This window comes from Aquarana catesbeiana, linkage group LG07, assembly GCF_042186555.1.
Source record: "Aquarana catesbeiana isolate 2022-GZ linkage group LG07, ASM4218655v1, whole genome shotgun sequence".
Taxonomy (NCBI): domain Eukaryota; kingdom Metazoa; phylum Chordata; class Amphibia; order Anura; family Ranidae; genus Aquarana; species Aquarana catesbeiana.
Window position 1 is genome coordinate 219,122,321 of NC_133330.1, and position 19,017 is coordinate 219,141,337.

Consider the following 19,017-nt stretch of genomic DNA (forward strand, 5'->3'; position numbering starts at 1 on the left):
CTGACACATCATAATCACACGAGATTAGAATGTTTCAGTTATGTGAATGGACAGAGTCAGCTGACTCTGTCCATTCACGAAGGAGGAGGAGGAGGACAGCAGAATGGAGGGGGCAGCGGAGAGGCACAGCAGAACGAAGGGGACAGAGAAGGAGAGGGGGACAGCAGAACGGAGGGGGACAGCGGAGAGGCACAGAAGAACGGAGGGGACAGCGGAGAGGCACAGCAGAACAGAGGGGGACAGCGGAGAGGCAAAGCAGAACAGAGGGGGACAGCGGAGAGGCACAGCAGAACAGAGGGGACAGCGGAGAGGCACAGCAGAACGGAGGGGACAGCGGAGAGGCACAGTAGAACGGAGGGGACAGCGGAGAGGCACAGTAGAACGGAGGGGACAGCGGAGAGGCACAGCAGAACGGAGGGGACAGCGGAGAGGCACAGCAGAACGGAGGGGACAGCGGAGAGGCACAGCAGAACGGAGGGGACAGCGGAGAGGCACAGCAGAACGGAGGGGACAGCGGAGAGGCACAGCAGAACGGAGGGGACAGCGGAGAGGCCCAGCAGAACGGAGGGGACAGCGGAGGGGGACAGAGGAAAGGAGGGGGCATGGAGGAGGATGCAGTGACAGTCAGCGGTGACCGATCACTGCTGTATGTCACTAAAGCTGCTGAAAGCCGCTGGGGAGAATCTTGTAACTCCCCCATGCGCCGATCACAGCTGTCTTCTAGGTATCGGGGGAAGCATCGGGAGCATTTGCCCGAGTACAAGTACTTGGGCAAATGCTCGGTATCGGTGCCGATACCGTTACTAGTATCGGTATCGGGACAACCCTAGTAAGTATAATGAATCTCCCCTCTGGGTCCATCTTAATCCACAGGATTTCAGCTGGGAGGGATTTTGCTAGCAGGATAGAAACCCCATGGGAGTAGTTGGTATGTGTAGCGTGGTACTGTATAGCCAGCCAAGGGCGTTTAAGGGACCGCAGTTTAGCATTGGTGAGGTTAGTCTCTTGAAGGCAGACAATATGTGGCTTATATTTTTAAGGAAGTAGAATACCAAGGACCGCTTAAGAGGTGAGTTCAAATACCTGACATTCCAAGAGATCAGTTTTAGCACATTAGCCATATTCAGTCATATACAGCATAACAGCATAGGGAGGATCATGGGAAGATGCAATACAACATATAAAACATTGCACGAGAGAGACACCGGAATAAATGCACTGTAGCAACACAAATGAATCTGCAATATGTGCATAAATAACAGCAGAAGAAAAAAACTTCAAAAAAAAGTCCAGCCAGTCCCAACAACTAAAATATGAGAGGGGCCAAAAAAGATAAAGGAAAAAAAACCTGAAATCCCTTTCCCCTCTACCCTGCTCAACCATCTCAAACATAGTGAGCTTGGGTTCCCTAAACAAGAAAACAAAAACCTGTGGCCTCGCCACCTACTGGAGTGGGGGAGGTAGTGGGTAAAGAGAGGCCCTCTGTAAGGGCGAAGGTTCCATCCGGCAGGTTATTATAACCGTAACCTGTAAAAGAAGGCTCAAACAGTGGTAGTCATATAAGGCAAGGCAGGGGTTACCCACCAATTAGGACAGGTGTTATAGCCTACAATGGCATCTGACAGTTCTGTCACAGGACATATAGCAGGAAAGAACGGGTGGGTGCAGTCCTCAGGTCATCTGTAGCAATGGAGTGTAGGAGGCAAAAGGAAGGATAGGGTGACCCACAGGTGCTCAAGTTTGCTTCAGGAGAGATGAGTAGTGAGGCAGAGATGAAGAAAAACTGAGTACAGCATCAGTTGCGGTGTTGTCTAGGTTGTTTCCCAAAATGAGCGTCTTTCCAGGCCATAGCATCCTTTGGACAAGTGCAGATGTGAGATTTACCCTCATGGATGATCTGCAGCTTAGCAGGGAAGAGCATCGCATATGGCAGTCCCTCAGCGCGGAGGTGATCTTTCAAAGCAACAAAGGATATGCGCTGGCGTTTAACTTCACCCAAGAAATCCGGATATATGGAGATTTTATTACCATTAAACTTGACTGGGCCATTTCTCTAGTAAGGCGCAGGATGGTGACTTTGTCTTGAAAATTGAGGAGTTTTGCAATCCGGGATCTTGGATGGGGCCCCCTGAGGGAGGAGGACTAGGGGGGTGCAATCATGAAGGTACGGGACAACACCTCCATCCCAAAAACATCTCGCAGCCATTAGTGAAGGAACCTTTTAGGGCGAGCCCCCTCTGAACGCTCAGGGAACCCCACAAAGTGGAGATTGTTCCTGTGAGAGTGGTTCTCTAAATCCTCCATTTCGGCTTTGAGGGACACCAGCTCATCAGTAGCCATACGCATAGTGGCAGCTAAGGGTTGTACTGTGTCCTCCATGGAGCCGATACGTTCTTCCGGCTCCCCCCGTTCGCTCCCACAAGTTTTGCACAACTTGCTTCAATAGGGAAAAATAAATATGGATGCTTTCCATCTGAACTGTAAGGGAGGCCTTGCCGTCTTTTATAGCTGGCATGATTTCAGCCAGAGTATGCTCCTCTGAGGAAGGGCCTGGAGATTTACAGTCTCCTGAGCATGTAGGGGAGTCTAATGAAGTTAGGAGGTCAGCCTGAGTGTGGAACACAGCAGGCTGAGAGTCACTCACCACTGATGTGGAGAGCTGTGCTGAGATGGGAGAGGGCTGCAGCATGGCTTCAGGCTTGGCTGAGAGATTGGCACCATCTTGCTTGCGATACTTTGCCAGTTTTTCCGCCGCTGACTGGGGTGCGGGTGGCCCGTATTCACCATCATGCCTGCCTCTGGATCCCGCCATTTTTAGGAAGGATTTGGTGCCTTTTGGGAAAGGATCGGACACAGGATGTCTTTGTAGAGCCAGAGCTACAGATCTAAGCAGCCACTCTCATGGACTCCAAGCCACGCCCCCTGACTCTGCCCCCTAATAGATTAGATGCCGTAGAGACAAGTGCCCCTTTTTCCTGCCGTCTGTACCTGCTTAATGCTCCCTCCTCTGATGGCCCTGATCAGCTCCGTGGCTGTGACTGGAGCGAGTGAGAAAGTACACTGCGTATGTGTGGCTCACAGAAAGTGCGGTTCCTGTAGCGCTAGAGGCTCTCTTTCTGACAGCTGCTCCATCTTAGATCTTAGAAGACAGGATGGTACCATGAAAAGCGTTTGCAGTTTTCCCTCAAGCTCTTGTCAAGTTAAGAGCTATGCCTTATTTCCACATCTAACCCTTCCCATTGGCTGCTGCCTTATAAAGTGAGCAGTGACAGGACTGTCACAGGAAGCATTGGGGTGTTTTTGTTCTGCAGGCAGTGATTCACAGCCTGACTTCACCTTCTTCATGCTGTGCCAGATACAAGATGGTGGAACCTAATTTTGGGGTTACTGGAGACAGACCAGAGCAGAATTATTGCTCATATATTATGCATTAGAGTTGTTAATAAGTTGAATAGTTCTTATTTGTTTTTCTGTAGGGGCCCATTCACACCAGGGCAGTCTGTTGTGTGTGCGTTTAACGTATGTGCATTATGTTAAGACGCCAATTGATTGAATGGGTTACAAATTGCACCACAGTGGATTTAAAATCACAGAGTGTCTGTGCATTTTGGAGGTACCTTGCACCTCAGTGCACCAATGCAAGTTCCACAGTGGTATAAATGGACCCTAAATATTGGAAAGGGATAAGGTTGCTTTAAACACAACGGGGTTAAGATTCACTTAACTACAAGGATTCATACATCGAATCTAGTAAGAAAATATGTCAATCTTGGGTGAAGGTTGTGTGAATCCTGAGTAAGACGATTTATAAAAACACCCCTATATAAACGTATAATAATCATATTCATTGTAGAAACTGATCTATATTTATTTGGTAGCACTTCGTATTCACAAGAGTGGGTGTGTAAATTCCTCTACATCTACAGGGTTGAATTTAATTTTTACTGGAACCAGGGAATCTGTTCACTGGTGTTATGAAGACACAAAGGTCTGTGTGGTGTTCCTAGTAGCCTTTGAATTGATAGGATGATCTGATATTGCTCATGCTTCTTCCTGCTTTGTTTGAGAACTACAGGCTGTGCATACTTTGCTGTTAGCAGAGTTTCCATTTGTCATTGCTAAATATTTAAATATTGTCTATACATTTCTTGTTTATCAGTTTTTTTTTTTTTTTTTTAAGGCAAGATATCGCTGCTTGTTGATGATGTTTCCGGATGGAATTCAGCTGTAGAAACATCTGAGCTTATAAAGCCACTGGTGATCAAAATTCCTCCAGCTGCAGGAATCGGAATGGTAGTGTTTGGGTTGCGTGCCAGAATTTTGTTATTGTAACATCTGTAAAGTACCCAGTTGTTTGTCATAATTATAATTGCAGATAAGAGCAGAAGATCCCGGTAGCCGCACATCAGAACAAGACCTGCTGTGTGTAGACAAGTGGCAGTCTCAGCCTGGACACCCGCCAGGCCACGCCCCCAATGGATTTTACTCCACCAACTGGAGCTTACTCATGGGGATGAGCCATCCCTATGAGTAAGCTCTAGTGGGCGTGGCCTGGCGGAGGCCCAGGCTGAGACTGCCACTTGCCTACACACAGATTTGGTTCTGATGTGCGGCTCCTGGGATCTTCTGCTCATAACAGTAATTGTCTGGAGCGTGGGCGGGCTCCTTCCAGCCAGCACTCACAGCAGCAGGCACAGGATTACACTTCCTAGCAGCCTGAGCGTCTCACATAAATACCATGGGTTCGCAATATTTATAATTGCGTTAAAGTATATGTAAACTCTAAACACAAGCTTCTCTTATGCCGTGTACACACGGGCGGACTTTTCGACCGGACTGGTCCGACGGACCGAATCCGGTGGACAATCCGACCGTGTGTGGGCTTCATCGGACCTTCAGCTGACTTTTTCTGTCAAAAGTCTTACGTACTTTAGATTTGGAACATGCTTCATATCTTTACGTCGCCGAACCCAGAAATCCGCTCGTCTGTATGCTAGTCCGACGGACAAAAACCGACGCTAGGGCAGCTATTGGCTACTGGCTATCAACTTCCTTATTTTAGTCCGGTGTATGTCATTGCGTACAAATCCGTCGGACTTTGGTGTGATCGTGTGTAGGCAAGTCCGTTCGTTAAAAAGTCAGTCGAAAGTCCGCCGGAAAGTCTGTCTGACCAGTGCGGTCGAAAAGTCCGCTCGTGTGTACGCTGCATAATTTGCTCTCTTTTGGGCTGTAAATACACAGTTGGAAGCATTTTGCTACATCTTTTCAATAAGTGCAAAAATATCTGTTTGATCCTGCCAGAAATTTTGGGAGCTGGTTACTTTTGCATGCTCTTCTTATACTACACTTTTATTGGTTAGCATTGTTACAATTTTTCAATGGACTACAGAACATCTCCCCTCTATGCTATGAAGAAGAGTAGAGAAGGAGGTGTTCTCTCTTAGTCCTCTCTTAGGGCAGAAAGTGGGATACTGTCAGGATCACTAGATGAAAGCAAAGGAAAAAAGCCTGAAAAAAGAAAACTGTTGCAGCCACCTCACTAAAGCATTTTAGGCTGTAATATATTGGATTTGTTTTTGAGTTTGGGTACACGTTAAAGCCTTTGTCCATGAGTTGTTTTCTGCCTTTGTTTGGAATGCAGGGCAAAGATATGAAAAAGTTTGCAATGCTGAAAAGCAGAAAGTGTTTATAAAATAAAAAAATTAATATTCAACCTATTGGTTGTTAATAGAGACTTTTGCAGAGTAGATAATAAAGTGATACTAAATGCACACTGTTTATTTTACATTATCCCTTCTCTTTCAGTATGTGGATGATGGCACTGTAATTATTTTTAATAAAAAAAAATCTTTTTTTTCAGAATTGATATACAGCTGTCAAATAGAAATGTTTTCACCATAACAGAACATTGTAGTGAGTTGCTACATCCCTATGTATTGACTCTTTGTATTGAAAGAAAGAAGTACCCCCTAAATGAGGCTTGAAATGGCCACAATACTACAAAAGTATAATTAAAAATGTATGTTTTGTTGAAATTAGGTAAAAAAATCGATCACACATGTGATGATTGATTTAAATACACATGGACGATTAACAAAAACACATTTCTTGCATAAGGTCTGACTAGTTACTCTCCAATGTCTGAGAAAAATCTTCTGTATCCGAGGCTTTTTAGGTTCAAGCCCTTTCGTCAGGGATATTTATACAGGAGAATCTACGTTCAGCATATAGTAAATGGTGCAGCACTCAAAAGTACAAATATTCAGGCAGAAACTGAGTCGTCACTGACAGTGGATGGTGTGGTTGGAGGTCTGGTCTAGCCTCCGTTTCAACCTATGATGCCCCAAGGAGGATGCAGTATCCATTTCCCCCACACACTTTGCGTGTTGAATTGATAGCATCAACTTAATTGGTCAAGGAATGATCTCCCAGTATAGGCCGGGTCAGGCCTTTCCACAATCCTTCATGTAAAAGCAGAGAGTGTACTGGATATGTATCCCTCGGTCCCTGTCTACTGGGAATCCATGATGGCGGACTGCGCGCTCCATGGAAATTGATACTGCATCCTCCGTGGGGTATCATAGGTTGAAACGGAGGCTAGACCAGACCTCCAACCACGCCATTCACTGTCAGTGACAACTCAGTCTCTGCCTGAATATTTGTATGTTTGAGTGCTGCACCATTTACTATATGCTGAACATAGATTCTCCTGTATAAATACCCCTGACGAAAGGGCTTGAACCTGAAACGCGCCGGGTACCGAAGATTTTTCTCGGACATTGGAGAGTAACTACTCAGATCTTATGTACAATAATATTCAACTGCAAGAAATTATGTGTTTTTGTTAATTGTCCATGTGTTTTTTTTATCAATCATCACCTGTGATCAATTTTTTTTTTTACCCAATTTTAATAAAACATACATTATTTATTATACTTTTGTAGTATTGTTGCCATTTAAAGTCCCATTTAGGGGGTACTTCTTTCTTTCAATACAGCTGTCAAATGACCCATATCTTTCCCATCTTGTCTGTAGGGAACAAAACATTGACAGGAGGAGCTTCTAGTCCTGTTATTGGTCACATGTTCAAAAAAAAAAAAAAAAGCCTTTGGGATACAGATTAAACATAAAAAATATCAATTAACTGTTTTAACCACTTAAGCCCCGGACCATTTTGCTGGCCAAAGACCAGAGCACATTTTGCGATTCGGCACTGTGTCGCTTTAACTAACAATTACGCGGTCGTGCAAAGTGGCTCCCAAACAAAATTGACGTCCTTTTTTTTCCACAAATAGAGCTTTCTTTTGGTGGTATTTGATCACCTCTGCGGTTTTTAGTTTTTGCGCCATAAACAAAAATAGAGCGACAATTTTGAAAAAAAAGCATTATTTTTTACTTTTTGCTATAATAAATATCCCCAAAAAATGTATAAAAACATTTTTTTTTCCTCAGTTTAGGCCGATACGTATTCTTCTACATATTTTTGGTAAAAAAAAATTGCAATAAGCATTTGATTGGTTTGCACAAAAGTTATAGCGTCTACAAAATAGGGGTTAGTTTTATGGAATTTTTATTAATTATTTTTTACGAGTAATGGTGGTGATCTGCGATTTTTATCATGACTGCGACATTATGGCGGACACATCGGACAATTTTGACACATTTTTGGGACAATTGTCATTTTTACAGAGATCAGTGCTATAAAATTGCAGTGATTACTGTAAAAATGACACTGGCAGTGAAGGGGTTAACCACTAGCTGGCCAGGAAGGGGTTAAGTGTGTCCTAGGGAGTGATTCTAACTGTTAGGGAGCGTGGCTACATGTGACACATCATTGATCATAGCTCCCGGTCACAGGGAGCTATGATCAGTGACAGTGTCACTAGGCAGAACAGGGAGATGCTTGTTTACATTAGCATCTTCCCGTTCTTCCTCTCTGTGAGACGATTGCGGGTATCGATCCTACTCACGGAGCTTGCGGCAGGCGGCGCGCACGCCACCACACGGCAAATTCAAAGGGACTTACCTGTACGTCCATTTGCCCAGTCGTGCCATCCTGCCGATGTAAATGTACACGTGGCGGTTGGCAAGTGGTTAAATTGTCATACAAATATATATTTAAAATTAAATATTTATTATTTTTTGGCAGTAACACGGCGTGGGCGGATTTCTGCTAGTCACAGGCTGTCTCGCCCCTCCAGCCTGTGTCTTAGAATAACAGGGAGGTGAAGCCTTTATCCGTAGCATGTAATAGCCTGCCCCTATTGTGTTTAGCTGATTAGTGGGCATGAAGGAGGAGGGAGAGAGTGGGCTGTCATTTACCACTGTGTATAGGCCCACATGTGTGATTCTATAGTCACATTAGCTGCTCGGATGTGATAGAGAGGAAATGCTCAGCATAGAAACCCACTGAAAACTGAGCATGTGCAGAGCTGCAACACTGCTCTGCAAAATCCCCAACGGCATTGAAGAAATGGACGGGGGGGGACCGAGAACAGCAGGATCAACCAGGTTTTTTTTGCAGAATACAAAAAATGAATCCCACAGTGACTGAGTATTAACAACATGTAATACAGCATTTATTGATTGTTTTGAATGATGTGGGTTAATGACACTTTAAAATGACTATTGCTGACATAGAAAATGGTAGTTGTCTTGCTGTCATACTGATAGTAGTTTCAGTACTTTGAGTCATTTACCTTGAACACCCATGCAGGTTAGAACTGATGACCTTTTTGGTCTGCATCCTTGGTCTAGGTCAGTGTTTCAGAAATTGTTGAAGCCGGAGGCAGTCAGTGAACTAGCTATTTCAGAAGGAGGTTACAAATAGCAGCAATAGTATATATCAGCCTTGATGGGTAGTTATTACATCATATTGTGACTGATTTTGAGTACTGTTGCCGTATTTGCTGCTTACAACCTGCTTTGCAGTTGTGGCATTCAGAAATAAATGTAAAAAGATTTCACCAAGGCCTAAAAAGGTAAAATTAGGCAGTTGCATAGGGTTGTATACATGTCACTGCCGTGATGCTGTGCTTCGCTTGCAGCAAAAATGAATCCGCATGACGCAGTGGGTGGGCTCTAGTGCCCAAGATTGCAGCGTGCCAGTGCAGCATTTACTGGGTTAAATCAGTGTGGATGCCACAATGCCTCCTTAGCACCTGTAATGCCCTCTGAAAAGCAATTCAATGCAGATTACTCTTCAGAGGGTACTGCACATGTGAATGAACCCTTAGGCACAAATTAATTTCATAGACTTTTTTGGGTTGGTTATACTGCCACCTTCAGGATTTAGGCACTGGCAAACAAATGTGGATTAGCTCAATTTGACCCTTACTTCCTACATGTTTTTTGCTATTACCCAGGAAGATACAATCTTTGCTCTGCTCAGGAAAGCCTACCCTTTTTAGCTAGCTATTTTTATCCGGATTTCGTTTTTTTCTTTTTAAACAAACTCTACAAGCTACTTGGGCTGCAGGTGATTCAAGGAACCATTTTTGGTTTGTCTTTGCTGCCTGCCCGCAGTAACTTGGCTACCCCCAGTTACCTAAATCTCTGCTGTTATGAGCTGCCGGGTTCATAATTGTTCAAGGCCTTGCCTTGTGTACTGAGCTATGTTGCCCTGCACATGAGAAATAGTTCCACTGCCCTGAGTTCTTCCAGCTCATGATCCAGTAACAGTTCTGGTGTTTTCTGCAATGCTTTAAACTGACCCCCCAAAAGTTTGCCCTCTGAGTCTGATATTCTCTTGGTCTTCCTCAACTTTATCAGGTGCCACCTGTTCCTTGGCCTTATTCTGTTTTTTTTTGGAGACAGGTAGAACTCTGACGATCTGTTCACTCCTCTCAAATAGCAAGCAACCTTATACCCGTTTGCGGAGGACATTGGTAAAAAGTGGGCTGCCCTCTGCTGTGGACTTGGCAATACCCTGCCATAACAAATTTGTCACTATTCCTGTGGAGGTTGCATCTACTGTATGTTTAAGGACCCTGTCAACAAGCGATTGGAGGCCCTTTCTAAACTCTTATTCTTTCTGGCAGGCCCTGCTTTTAACTGGCTTTAGCCATGACACTAGTCTGCCACTCTACCTGACTGGGTTAAGTCCATCAGAAAAGTTCTGGTTAATATACGTGCTGATTGCTGAGTGTTTGGAGCTTATGCCTTGAACTACTGCATGAGCGGGTTGTTAGAAATCTCTTGTCTTCTTTCCTGTAAGAGTCTCCTGTTAATGAACACGAGGAGGACTCTCTGGTTAAAGTGTTGGGCTATGGAACCAGCATGCAACCTCCATTGCATGCCCTTGGAGGGACAGCATTTCTTTGGAGTTGCCCTCAACACCTTTATCAAAGATATCCGGGGGGGGGGGGGGGATTTGTGTGTGTGTGTCTAAAAGGCTTAACTTTCCTCAGAGGCAAGAAGATTCTTTTTCGCTACTCCTGGCTTCAACCTCCAAAACCCAGGTTAAACCTGGCTCCCTGCCTGGCGAAAAAACCCTGGACTACCCTGTCCCCCATATCTTCAGATGAAAACCATCTTCATTATCAAGGAACAATCCCATTTTTATTTGGACAGCCAGCATCTCAGATGCTTGGGTACAGGAGGTTGTTTTCAGGGACATTACAAGCTAGGATTCTGCTCTCTGCACCCTCCCCTATTCATGTCTCCCAACCTACCCATCTTACTGTACAGATTAGTAGACCTACATGTAGTCCTTATGGGTCTTCTGGAAGCAGGGGTCATTGCCACAGTACCTGTGGCAGAACAATTCCAGGGGTTCTACTTCAACCTATTCATAGTTTCCATTCCCAAACCAATAAAGAAATCCTCCCTGTGTTTTTTTCAAGGCGCTAAATGCCTTCTTTCAGACTCAAAAATTTGTATGAAATTTACCAGGTCAGTCAATAGCTTCTTTCCATCAGGAGACTTTCTGGCTTCTGTGGACATCAAGAATGAATACTTGCAGGTTCCCAGGTTTTTCTAGTGCATTTGTGATTCCTTCAATTTGCTGTATTTCTCCTCCACTTCAGTTTGTGGCCCTACTATTCAGCCTATATTCTTCACCTGGAGTGTTCATCAAGGCATTGGCCCCTGTGCTAGTCTATTTGTGCTTCCATGGCATTCCTGTTGTGGGATATCTGGACAACTTACTGTTTTTGGACCATTTGTCGCAGGTTCTTGCCGTTATTGTAGCTTGAACCGTCCAGACTTTGCAAATGTTTGTTCCCTGGGAAAAACGTAAAACTCTCTGCTTTTAGACTCTGACTCTTCAGTCCAGGAGTCGCCTAACTTTTTGATTCTGCTTGGTAGTTCTGGGGCTAATGGTATCCTCTTTCAAGACAGTCCTGTTTACCCAGTTTCTCCTCTAGACCCCTGCAACACAACATCTTGGCATAATGGGACAAGTTAGTCCAGTTGTTGAACAGAGCGTTTCACCTGGCACCAAAGTTTTGCTTGGCTTGGTGGCTCACAAATCCTACTCTGCATTTGGAGAAGTCCATTCTTCCACTGTCATGGAAGATCTTTGTGACATATACCAGGCTGTTGAATTGCAGAAGAGTCCTGGACACCTTGTCAGAGAAGACTTGGTTGTCAGAGGAATTTTGTCTCCTAATCAACTTCCTGAAACTTTGAGTGATCTGGGTCCCCTTGCAACTCTGGACACACCATCTGGAGGGTCATCCAATCAGGATTCAATTGGAAAATGCCATGGCAGTGGCATACATCAAAGATACAAAGACTAATGCGCAAAAACCACAACCTCCTATATAAAATATACAACCTAAGCAAAAAATGTTGGTACCAGATAGAAAGCTGCCAACATAGATAGGTACACTCAACACCCCAGAAAATAGATACTAAGACAGAATAATATGTGGCGCTACTCAATCCTCCTGTACCAAACTGTAGAGAAACGAGGTGAACACTATTATGTCAATCAACATCCGTGTAATCCTCCTATTACCAACAACATGTGTGTGGCAAGAAGTATTAGCCACTAAACCAATAGTCCTAATAAATAACTTGCATGTCAAATAAATAAATAGATGAATAAAGTGACTTGTGCAAAAGTGCAATCCCTGGTGCAATGACCAAACCCCACAATATAGTAGTTAATCAAAATTGACATACTAATGAAAACAGTCCAAAGAGTGCAAAATATGCATACATGTGCACAAAATATTAAAAATGAATTCCTCGTGCTATAACATAAGACGTTGATCATGTTATAAGGATCACTGTTATGGTACTCTGCATAATGTTTAGATAAACTATGCTTATCGAAGCTCTTTTTAATATTGCGTACATGTTCTTTTAATCTCATCCACAAAGCCCTCTTGGTTCTGCCGACATATTGAATACGGAACACTTGAAGTCACAGTTTGCGTGATATTGGTGTGGATTGCATTGCACCATTGTCAGATATTTTTTTGGACTACACTATTTATTTATTTTTCATATTTTTTGTGTGTGGTTTGTTTGCATCTCACACTGAAGGGATGCGTGTATATTAATATTTACTACACATATGTCATCATTTGCTCATTTTAATTCTATGCCATACTTTTATATAGTTGCGGAGCATTTTTTTCTGCATCCGTAGTTGCATTTTATTATTCATGTTTTTTTGCACACTGGTTGTATTCATTATACTTTAGAGAAGACAAGGTCACACGTCTTATGTTATAGCACGAGGAATTCATTTTTAATATTTTGTGCACATGTATGCATATTTTGCACTCTTTGGACTGTTTTCAGAGTCATTAGTATGTCAATTTTGATTATCTACTATATTGTGGGGTTTGGTCATTGCACCAGGGATTGCACTTTTGCACAAGTCACTTTATTCATCTATTTATTTATTTGACATGCAAGTTATTTATTAGGACTATTGGTTTAGTGGCTAATACTTATTGCGACACACATGTTGTTGGTAATAGGAGGATTACACAGATGTTGATTGACATAATAGTGTTCACCTCGTTTCTCTGCAGTTTGGTACAGGAGGATTGAGTAGCGCCACATATTATTCTGTCTTAGTGGCATACATCAATAATCATGGAGGAACCAGAAATTTTGCCACAGAGGAGGAGGTAGAAATGATCCTGTCATGGGCAACCCGTCATGTTCAGCCTTGTCTGGTGTTTACCTTCCAGGTGTGAACAGTTGGCAGGCAAACTGCCTTAGCCTTCCGCACCTGGACCCAGGGGAAAATTCCTTACACTAGGAGGTGTTCCAGGATCTGTGTCACAGGTGGGGGGGCTAAAAAATGTGGACCTCCAGGTTCAACAACAGACTGGATGGGTTGGGCTCCAGGTACAGGGATGCTCTGGTGGCTCAGTGGGATAAGTAGAGCCTTATCTATGCCTTTTCATATCCTAAAACTCCCTTCATAGTTAGATCAAGGGCAATACTGATGATCTTTATAGCACCAGACTCTGGATGTTCTACTCTCACCTGGGATTGGTATATATATATCACCCTGCTTCGTGGTTGTTGACTTTTTTTTTTTTTTTTTTAAACAGTAAACTTTATTTAAGTTTTTAATAAAACTAAACAAACAGCAGCGGTACATATACTTCAAATGAGCAGTGATCACATAGGTTGAAAAATGGAAAATCGCACTTTGTTTTACAGCAGACATGGGGCAGAAACATGTATGGTACAAAAAACACCTTCGATTTAAAAAAAAATACATCACTGCATCCTCAACCTCGCTCAGGCAGCAGGGGGAGAACACAAAAATCAGTAGCCCATAATCGAGTATCAGTCTAGCTAGCAAGACAGTAGAGCAAGAGGAGGAAAGAAGCGAAAGGAAAAAACGAGTGATATAACCCTACGGAGGCAGCAGAGGCGGAAACTACTCAGAGATATCATGAGGAAAGTAACCTACTGGGAATGACAAACAATCGATTTTAAAGAGTGGCAGAGCTGCATTAACTAAGATCTTCTATTGTTTTATAATCCGAAGGTTAGCTTTTTTCCATTGAAGCAGAATAGTCTTCCTGGCATAGAAGGCCGTGTAAAAGACAAATAATTTTTTTTCACAGTAGGGACTCTGAATCAAGGCAAGAACACACTATAGGAGAATATGCTTTGTTCACTTTTCATTTTGGAGGTTTACTGCCACTTTAATCCCAGTGTCTCTCGGTGAGAAAGAAAATAGGATTTTTGTACTTGCCATAAAATCCATTTTTTTCGGAGTTCATTTAGGGACACTGCTTGTACCTTTTTTAAATCTGATCATTCTCCCACCATGCTAGCCTACAATTTTTTTGTTTGCCAGTGTCCAAATCATTCTGCAGGCAGAAGTATAACCCAACAGTCTCTAAATTCCTGTGTCCCTGAATGAACTCCAAGATATAGATTTTACTGTAAAAAATTATATATATTTTTTTATATCTAGAAATGATCGTGTATATTTTTTGATCTGTTTGTTTTCTCTTTCAGTGGATACACCAGGAGTTTAAGCTTTCTGACAAGGAACAAGAAATCCCACCTGATGCTGTGAGAAAGCAGAAGCTTCACTGTTTACCATACATGAAACGTGACTTTATTATTGGGGTCTTAGTAGAGAATGTGACTTCTCCCAGTGAGTTCTATATTCGTTGCTACAGCAAAGACACATCTCAGAAGCTGGAGGACATGATGATAGAGATGAGGTGTGAAATTACTTTGGAATTCACTTATTTGATCTATAATTTTAAACTCCAATTGCCAGATAAGTTAAAATCTTTTGGGCACAAACCTATTTCAAATTAATTTGCCATGTCATGCTAAAGGTTTGATTACTTTTGAACTGCAGACACCTAGGTGTGCCTACAGTAAGTGGTAATCTTCAGTAATTTTTCCTGGATTTGGGGAGATGCATTTTACAAAGAACAGACTCCTGCCCAAGTTGATTCTTAGCCCCACCTCTGCCAGGTTTAATCCCTGATCCAGCTATTCGGAAGTTCAGTAGCTGAGGCTCAGTGATTAATCTTTTAGGCTCTGGTATTGTCTAGTTGATTAAAGAGGACGTCCAGCACCCCATTAAAGATTAAAAGTCAGCAGTTACAAATACTGCAGCTGCTGACTTTTAATATATGGACACTTGCCTGTCCAGGGAGCCCGCGATGTTTGCACCCCAGCCGATCTTCGGATCGACTGTCGGGTGCAGCCGCTGCCACTCCTGGTAAGGGAGCCCGGCATTGAAGCCTTTTCGGCTTCACAGCCGGTTACCTACTGCGCATGCTCGAAGCGCGCTGCACGCTTTAATTGGTCCGGCGGCGGAGGAAGGAGGAGGGGGCCGAACTTCCGAGAGCCCGGGCCGTGGCCCTGTCTGCTGGAGGTGGGGAACAGTGCCTGTCAAAAACCGCCACAGATGCTCACAGAACTGAATAATGAAAAATTTCCTATCAAATACTTAACGTAATTTTCCTTTCTTGATAGTCCATGACGGCATATGTTTGGGTAAACTACACGCTCACTCCTACCCTATAGGAGCCACTCCCATAAATTTTGAGGCTGATCCATCCCTGATCTGCAACTGGCCTACTCATGACACTGGGAGGTACCCATGCTGCCATGGAGTTTATCAGGAAAGGAAAATTACAGTAAGTATTTGATAGGAATTTTTCAATTTTCCTGGCTAAATGATAGCATATGTTTAGGAAGTATCTGCCCACAAAAAAGGGTGGGTTACAGGAAAAGGTAAGGTTTCAATCATAGCTCTAGCTAACTGCAACCTCAAGGCCAAAAATTAAAAGGCTAAGGAAGCTAGCTTTACACCGTGAGCCAAAACAGTTTTAGTGGAGAACCATGATGCCATCCTACAATTATTCCTGGCACCATTACTTTGAGCCTACGTAGTCCACACACTCCTGATTGAGTCGTTTCTGTAGGAACCAAGCCTTTAGCTCTACAAGCCAGCTGGCTCAAAGTATTTCGATATCCAGCTAATAGAACCAGTCATCCTTAGTAGTTCTGAATGTGGACAGAATAATTTTTTCGTTCTCATAGAATGTTGAAACCGCCTTGGATTGCATCATAATATGGGTAAAAAAACACTACCTGGACTAAGCAGAATGCCAAAAAAGGGTCCCTCATAGCCTAAGGACATCTTCACACTGATCTGCTGCGCTTTGGCTGCATGTACCCATGATACCCTTAATTCCTTACTTCACCCCCCACTGCCCCCACCCACCAACTTGCTTACCGCTCAACAGATTGCCAACCATTTCAAAAGCAAAATCAACACCATTCGCAAGATATCCAGCATTCAACTTTTTCCCCTATCCAACACATCAGGTCCAACACCACACTCAATACTCTCCTCCTTCTGCCCAGTTACTACCGATGAAGTTGATAAACTCCTCTCCATGGCCCACCTCACCACCTGTCCCCTGGACCCTGTCCCCTCACAATTACTGCGACCACCTTCCCACTCTATCCTAAAGTCCCTAACCCACATCTTCAACCTCTCCCTCTCCTCCGGCACCTTTCCTTCCCTGCTCAAACATGCACTGGTTACCCCCATACTTAAAAAACCCTCACTAGACCCCACCTGTTTGAATAACCTAAGACCCATCTCCCTGCTCCCATTTGCCTCCAAGCTCATCAAACGCCTTGTCCATGACCGAATGAGTCGCTACCTCATGGACAACAACTTTCTCGACCCCCTACACTCCGGCTTCCATCCACAACATTCTGCTGCAACTGCCCTACTAAAAATCACCAATGACCTACTAACTGCTAAAACCAATGGCCATTACTCCATACTCGTACTCTTAGACCTCTCTGCTGGCTTCGACACAGTTGACCACCTGCTCCTCCTCAGAAAACTACGCTCCCTTGGCCTCTGTGATTCTGCTTTATCCTGGTTCTCCTCCTACCTATCTCAGCGCACTTTCAGTGTCACTTACAACTCCATCTCCTCTACTCCTCTTCCTCTCTCTCTTGGGGTACGCCAAGGCTCTGTCCTTGGGCCCCTCCTATTCTCGCTCTATACCTCTTCCCTGGGCCAGTTGATAACCTACCATGGCTTCCAATACCACCTCTACGCAGATGACACCCAGATCTATCACTCCACTCCTCAACTCACCCCCTCGATCTCCTCATGAATCTCAAACTTACTGAATGACATCTCGGTATGGATGTCACACCACTTTCTCAAACTTTCTAAAACTGAGCTTGTAAAATTTCCTCCTTCCCGGTCCCCCCCCATGACTTTACCATTAAGATCGACAGCACTTGTCTACTGCAACTCTCTCCTTAATGGTCTACCCTTACGCAGGCTATCCCCCCTTCAGTCTATTATGAATGCTGCTGCTAGACTAATACACCTCACTAATTGATCTGTGACTGCTGCCCCTCTCTGCCAATCCCTTCACTTGCTTCCCCTACCCCACCGTATAAAATTAAAAATGCTAACCACAACATACAAGGCCATCCACAATATCGCCCCCAGCTACATTACCAACCTCATCTGCAGATATCGCCCAAATCGTCCCCTTCGCTCCTCCCAGGACCTCCTGCTCTCTAGCTCCCTTGTTACCTCCTCTCATACTCGTCTTCAGAACTTCTCCGGAGCCTCTCCCATCCTCTGAAATTCCCTGCCCCGGTATATCCAATCAGCCCCTAACCTGTCCACCTTTAGGAGATCCCTGAAAACTCACTTATTCAGGGAAGTCTATCCCACACCCACCTAACAACCCCATCAAATCATTACCTTTTCTACCACCACCCCCTCCCTTTAGAATGTAAGCTGTATGAGCAGGGCCCTCCTGTCCCTTCTGTATTGAACTGCACTGTAATTGTGCTGTACCCCCTCTACATTGTAAAGCGCTGCGTAAACTGTTGGCGCTATATAATTCATGAATAATAATAATAACCTTTCATGATGGTTCAAAACATTGCTGTTACAATGATCTTCATTGCCACAATAAACAAAATGTAAAAAAGAAATCCCTGATCACCCTCCCAGAGTAGTACAGTGTTATTATGGTGCCACTGAACTACTCTGATGAAAGTATGTAAAAAAAAATAAAAATAAAGTGGTTGTAAAAAAAAAAAAAAAAACATGCAAGATAAAGGCATAATGAGCTAGTACTAGCTCATTGTGAAATACTTATCTGAGATCGAAGCCCCCGCAGCGGTCCCAGCACATCGATGTGGCCGGCAACATGTCTTCCGGAGTTATTTCCAGGTATCGCGGGCTCCGGCGCTGTGATGACGTCACTCCCGCGCATGTACGCTGGAGCCGCCAGTAATGGCACAGCAGCTGAAGAAATGGCATGAGTGAGCCGTTTCTTCAGTGCGCATGTGCCGATGACATCGGCACATGCTGATACAGTGAGTATCTCCTAAACGGTGCAAGTTTAGAAGATATTCACGGTACCTACAGGTAAGCCTTATTTTACCTGTAGGTAAAAGTGGTGTGTAAAGGTTTGCAACCACTTTAAAATGTCCAATTATTTTAGGGCCTCAAGAAATGAGATGGGCCATCAGTGCATCAGATCAAATACCTGTATGTATACCATAGTTGTAGACGCTATAACTTTCACACAAACCAATTAATATACAGTTATTGGGATTTTTTTTACCAAATACATGTAGCAGAATATATTTTGGCCTACATTTATGACAAAATTTGATGCTTTATGACAAATTCAAAATTTTTTGTTTTTAATTTATATCGCAAAAAAAAAAAAGATAGTGGAGATCAAATACCACCAAAAGAAAGCTCTATTTGTGTGAAAAAAAAGATAAAAATGTTATTTGAGTTCAGTATTGCATGACTGTGCTAGTTAAAATAACACAGTGCTTAATAGCAAAAAATGCCCTGGTGATGAAGGGGGTAAAACCTTCCAGAGCTCAACTGGTTAAGATTGTACAACCGATTCCTTTTGTTTATGTATATCTCATTATAGGTTGTATGGGTTTTCAGCGCTTGGCTTTATGAGGTTATTAGTGGTTTCCTTTGTTTTATATTGCTTGGGTTATTAGGTACAGCAGCTTATTTTTGGAACTCTCCTGATT

At 43.5% G+C, this 19,017-nt stretch overlaps 1 protein-coding gene across 2 annotated transcripts in view; it reads left to right on the plus strand.

Annotated features, from left to right (window-relative positions):
• Positions 1 to 19,017, plus strand: part of TDRD5 (tudor domain containing 5) — a 436,549-nt gene that overhangs the window by 161,141 nt on the left and 256,391 nt on the right. For both annotated transcript variants that reach the window (XM_073593060.1, XM_073593059.1), the window contains 2 exons: positions 4,181 to 4,293; positions 14,449 to 14,660. In XM_073593060.1, coding sequence (XP_073449161.1) covers positions 4,181 to 4,293; positions 14,449 to 14,660 — 325 coding nt within the window. The remainder of the gene's footprint in view (positions 1 to 4,180; positions 4,294 to 14,448; positions 14,661 to 19,017) is intronic.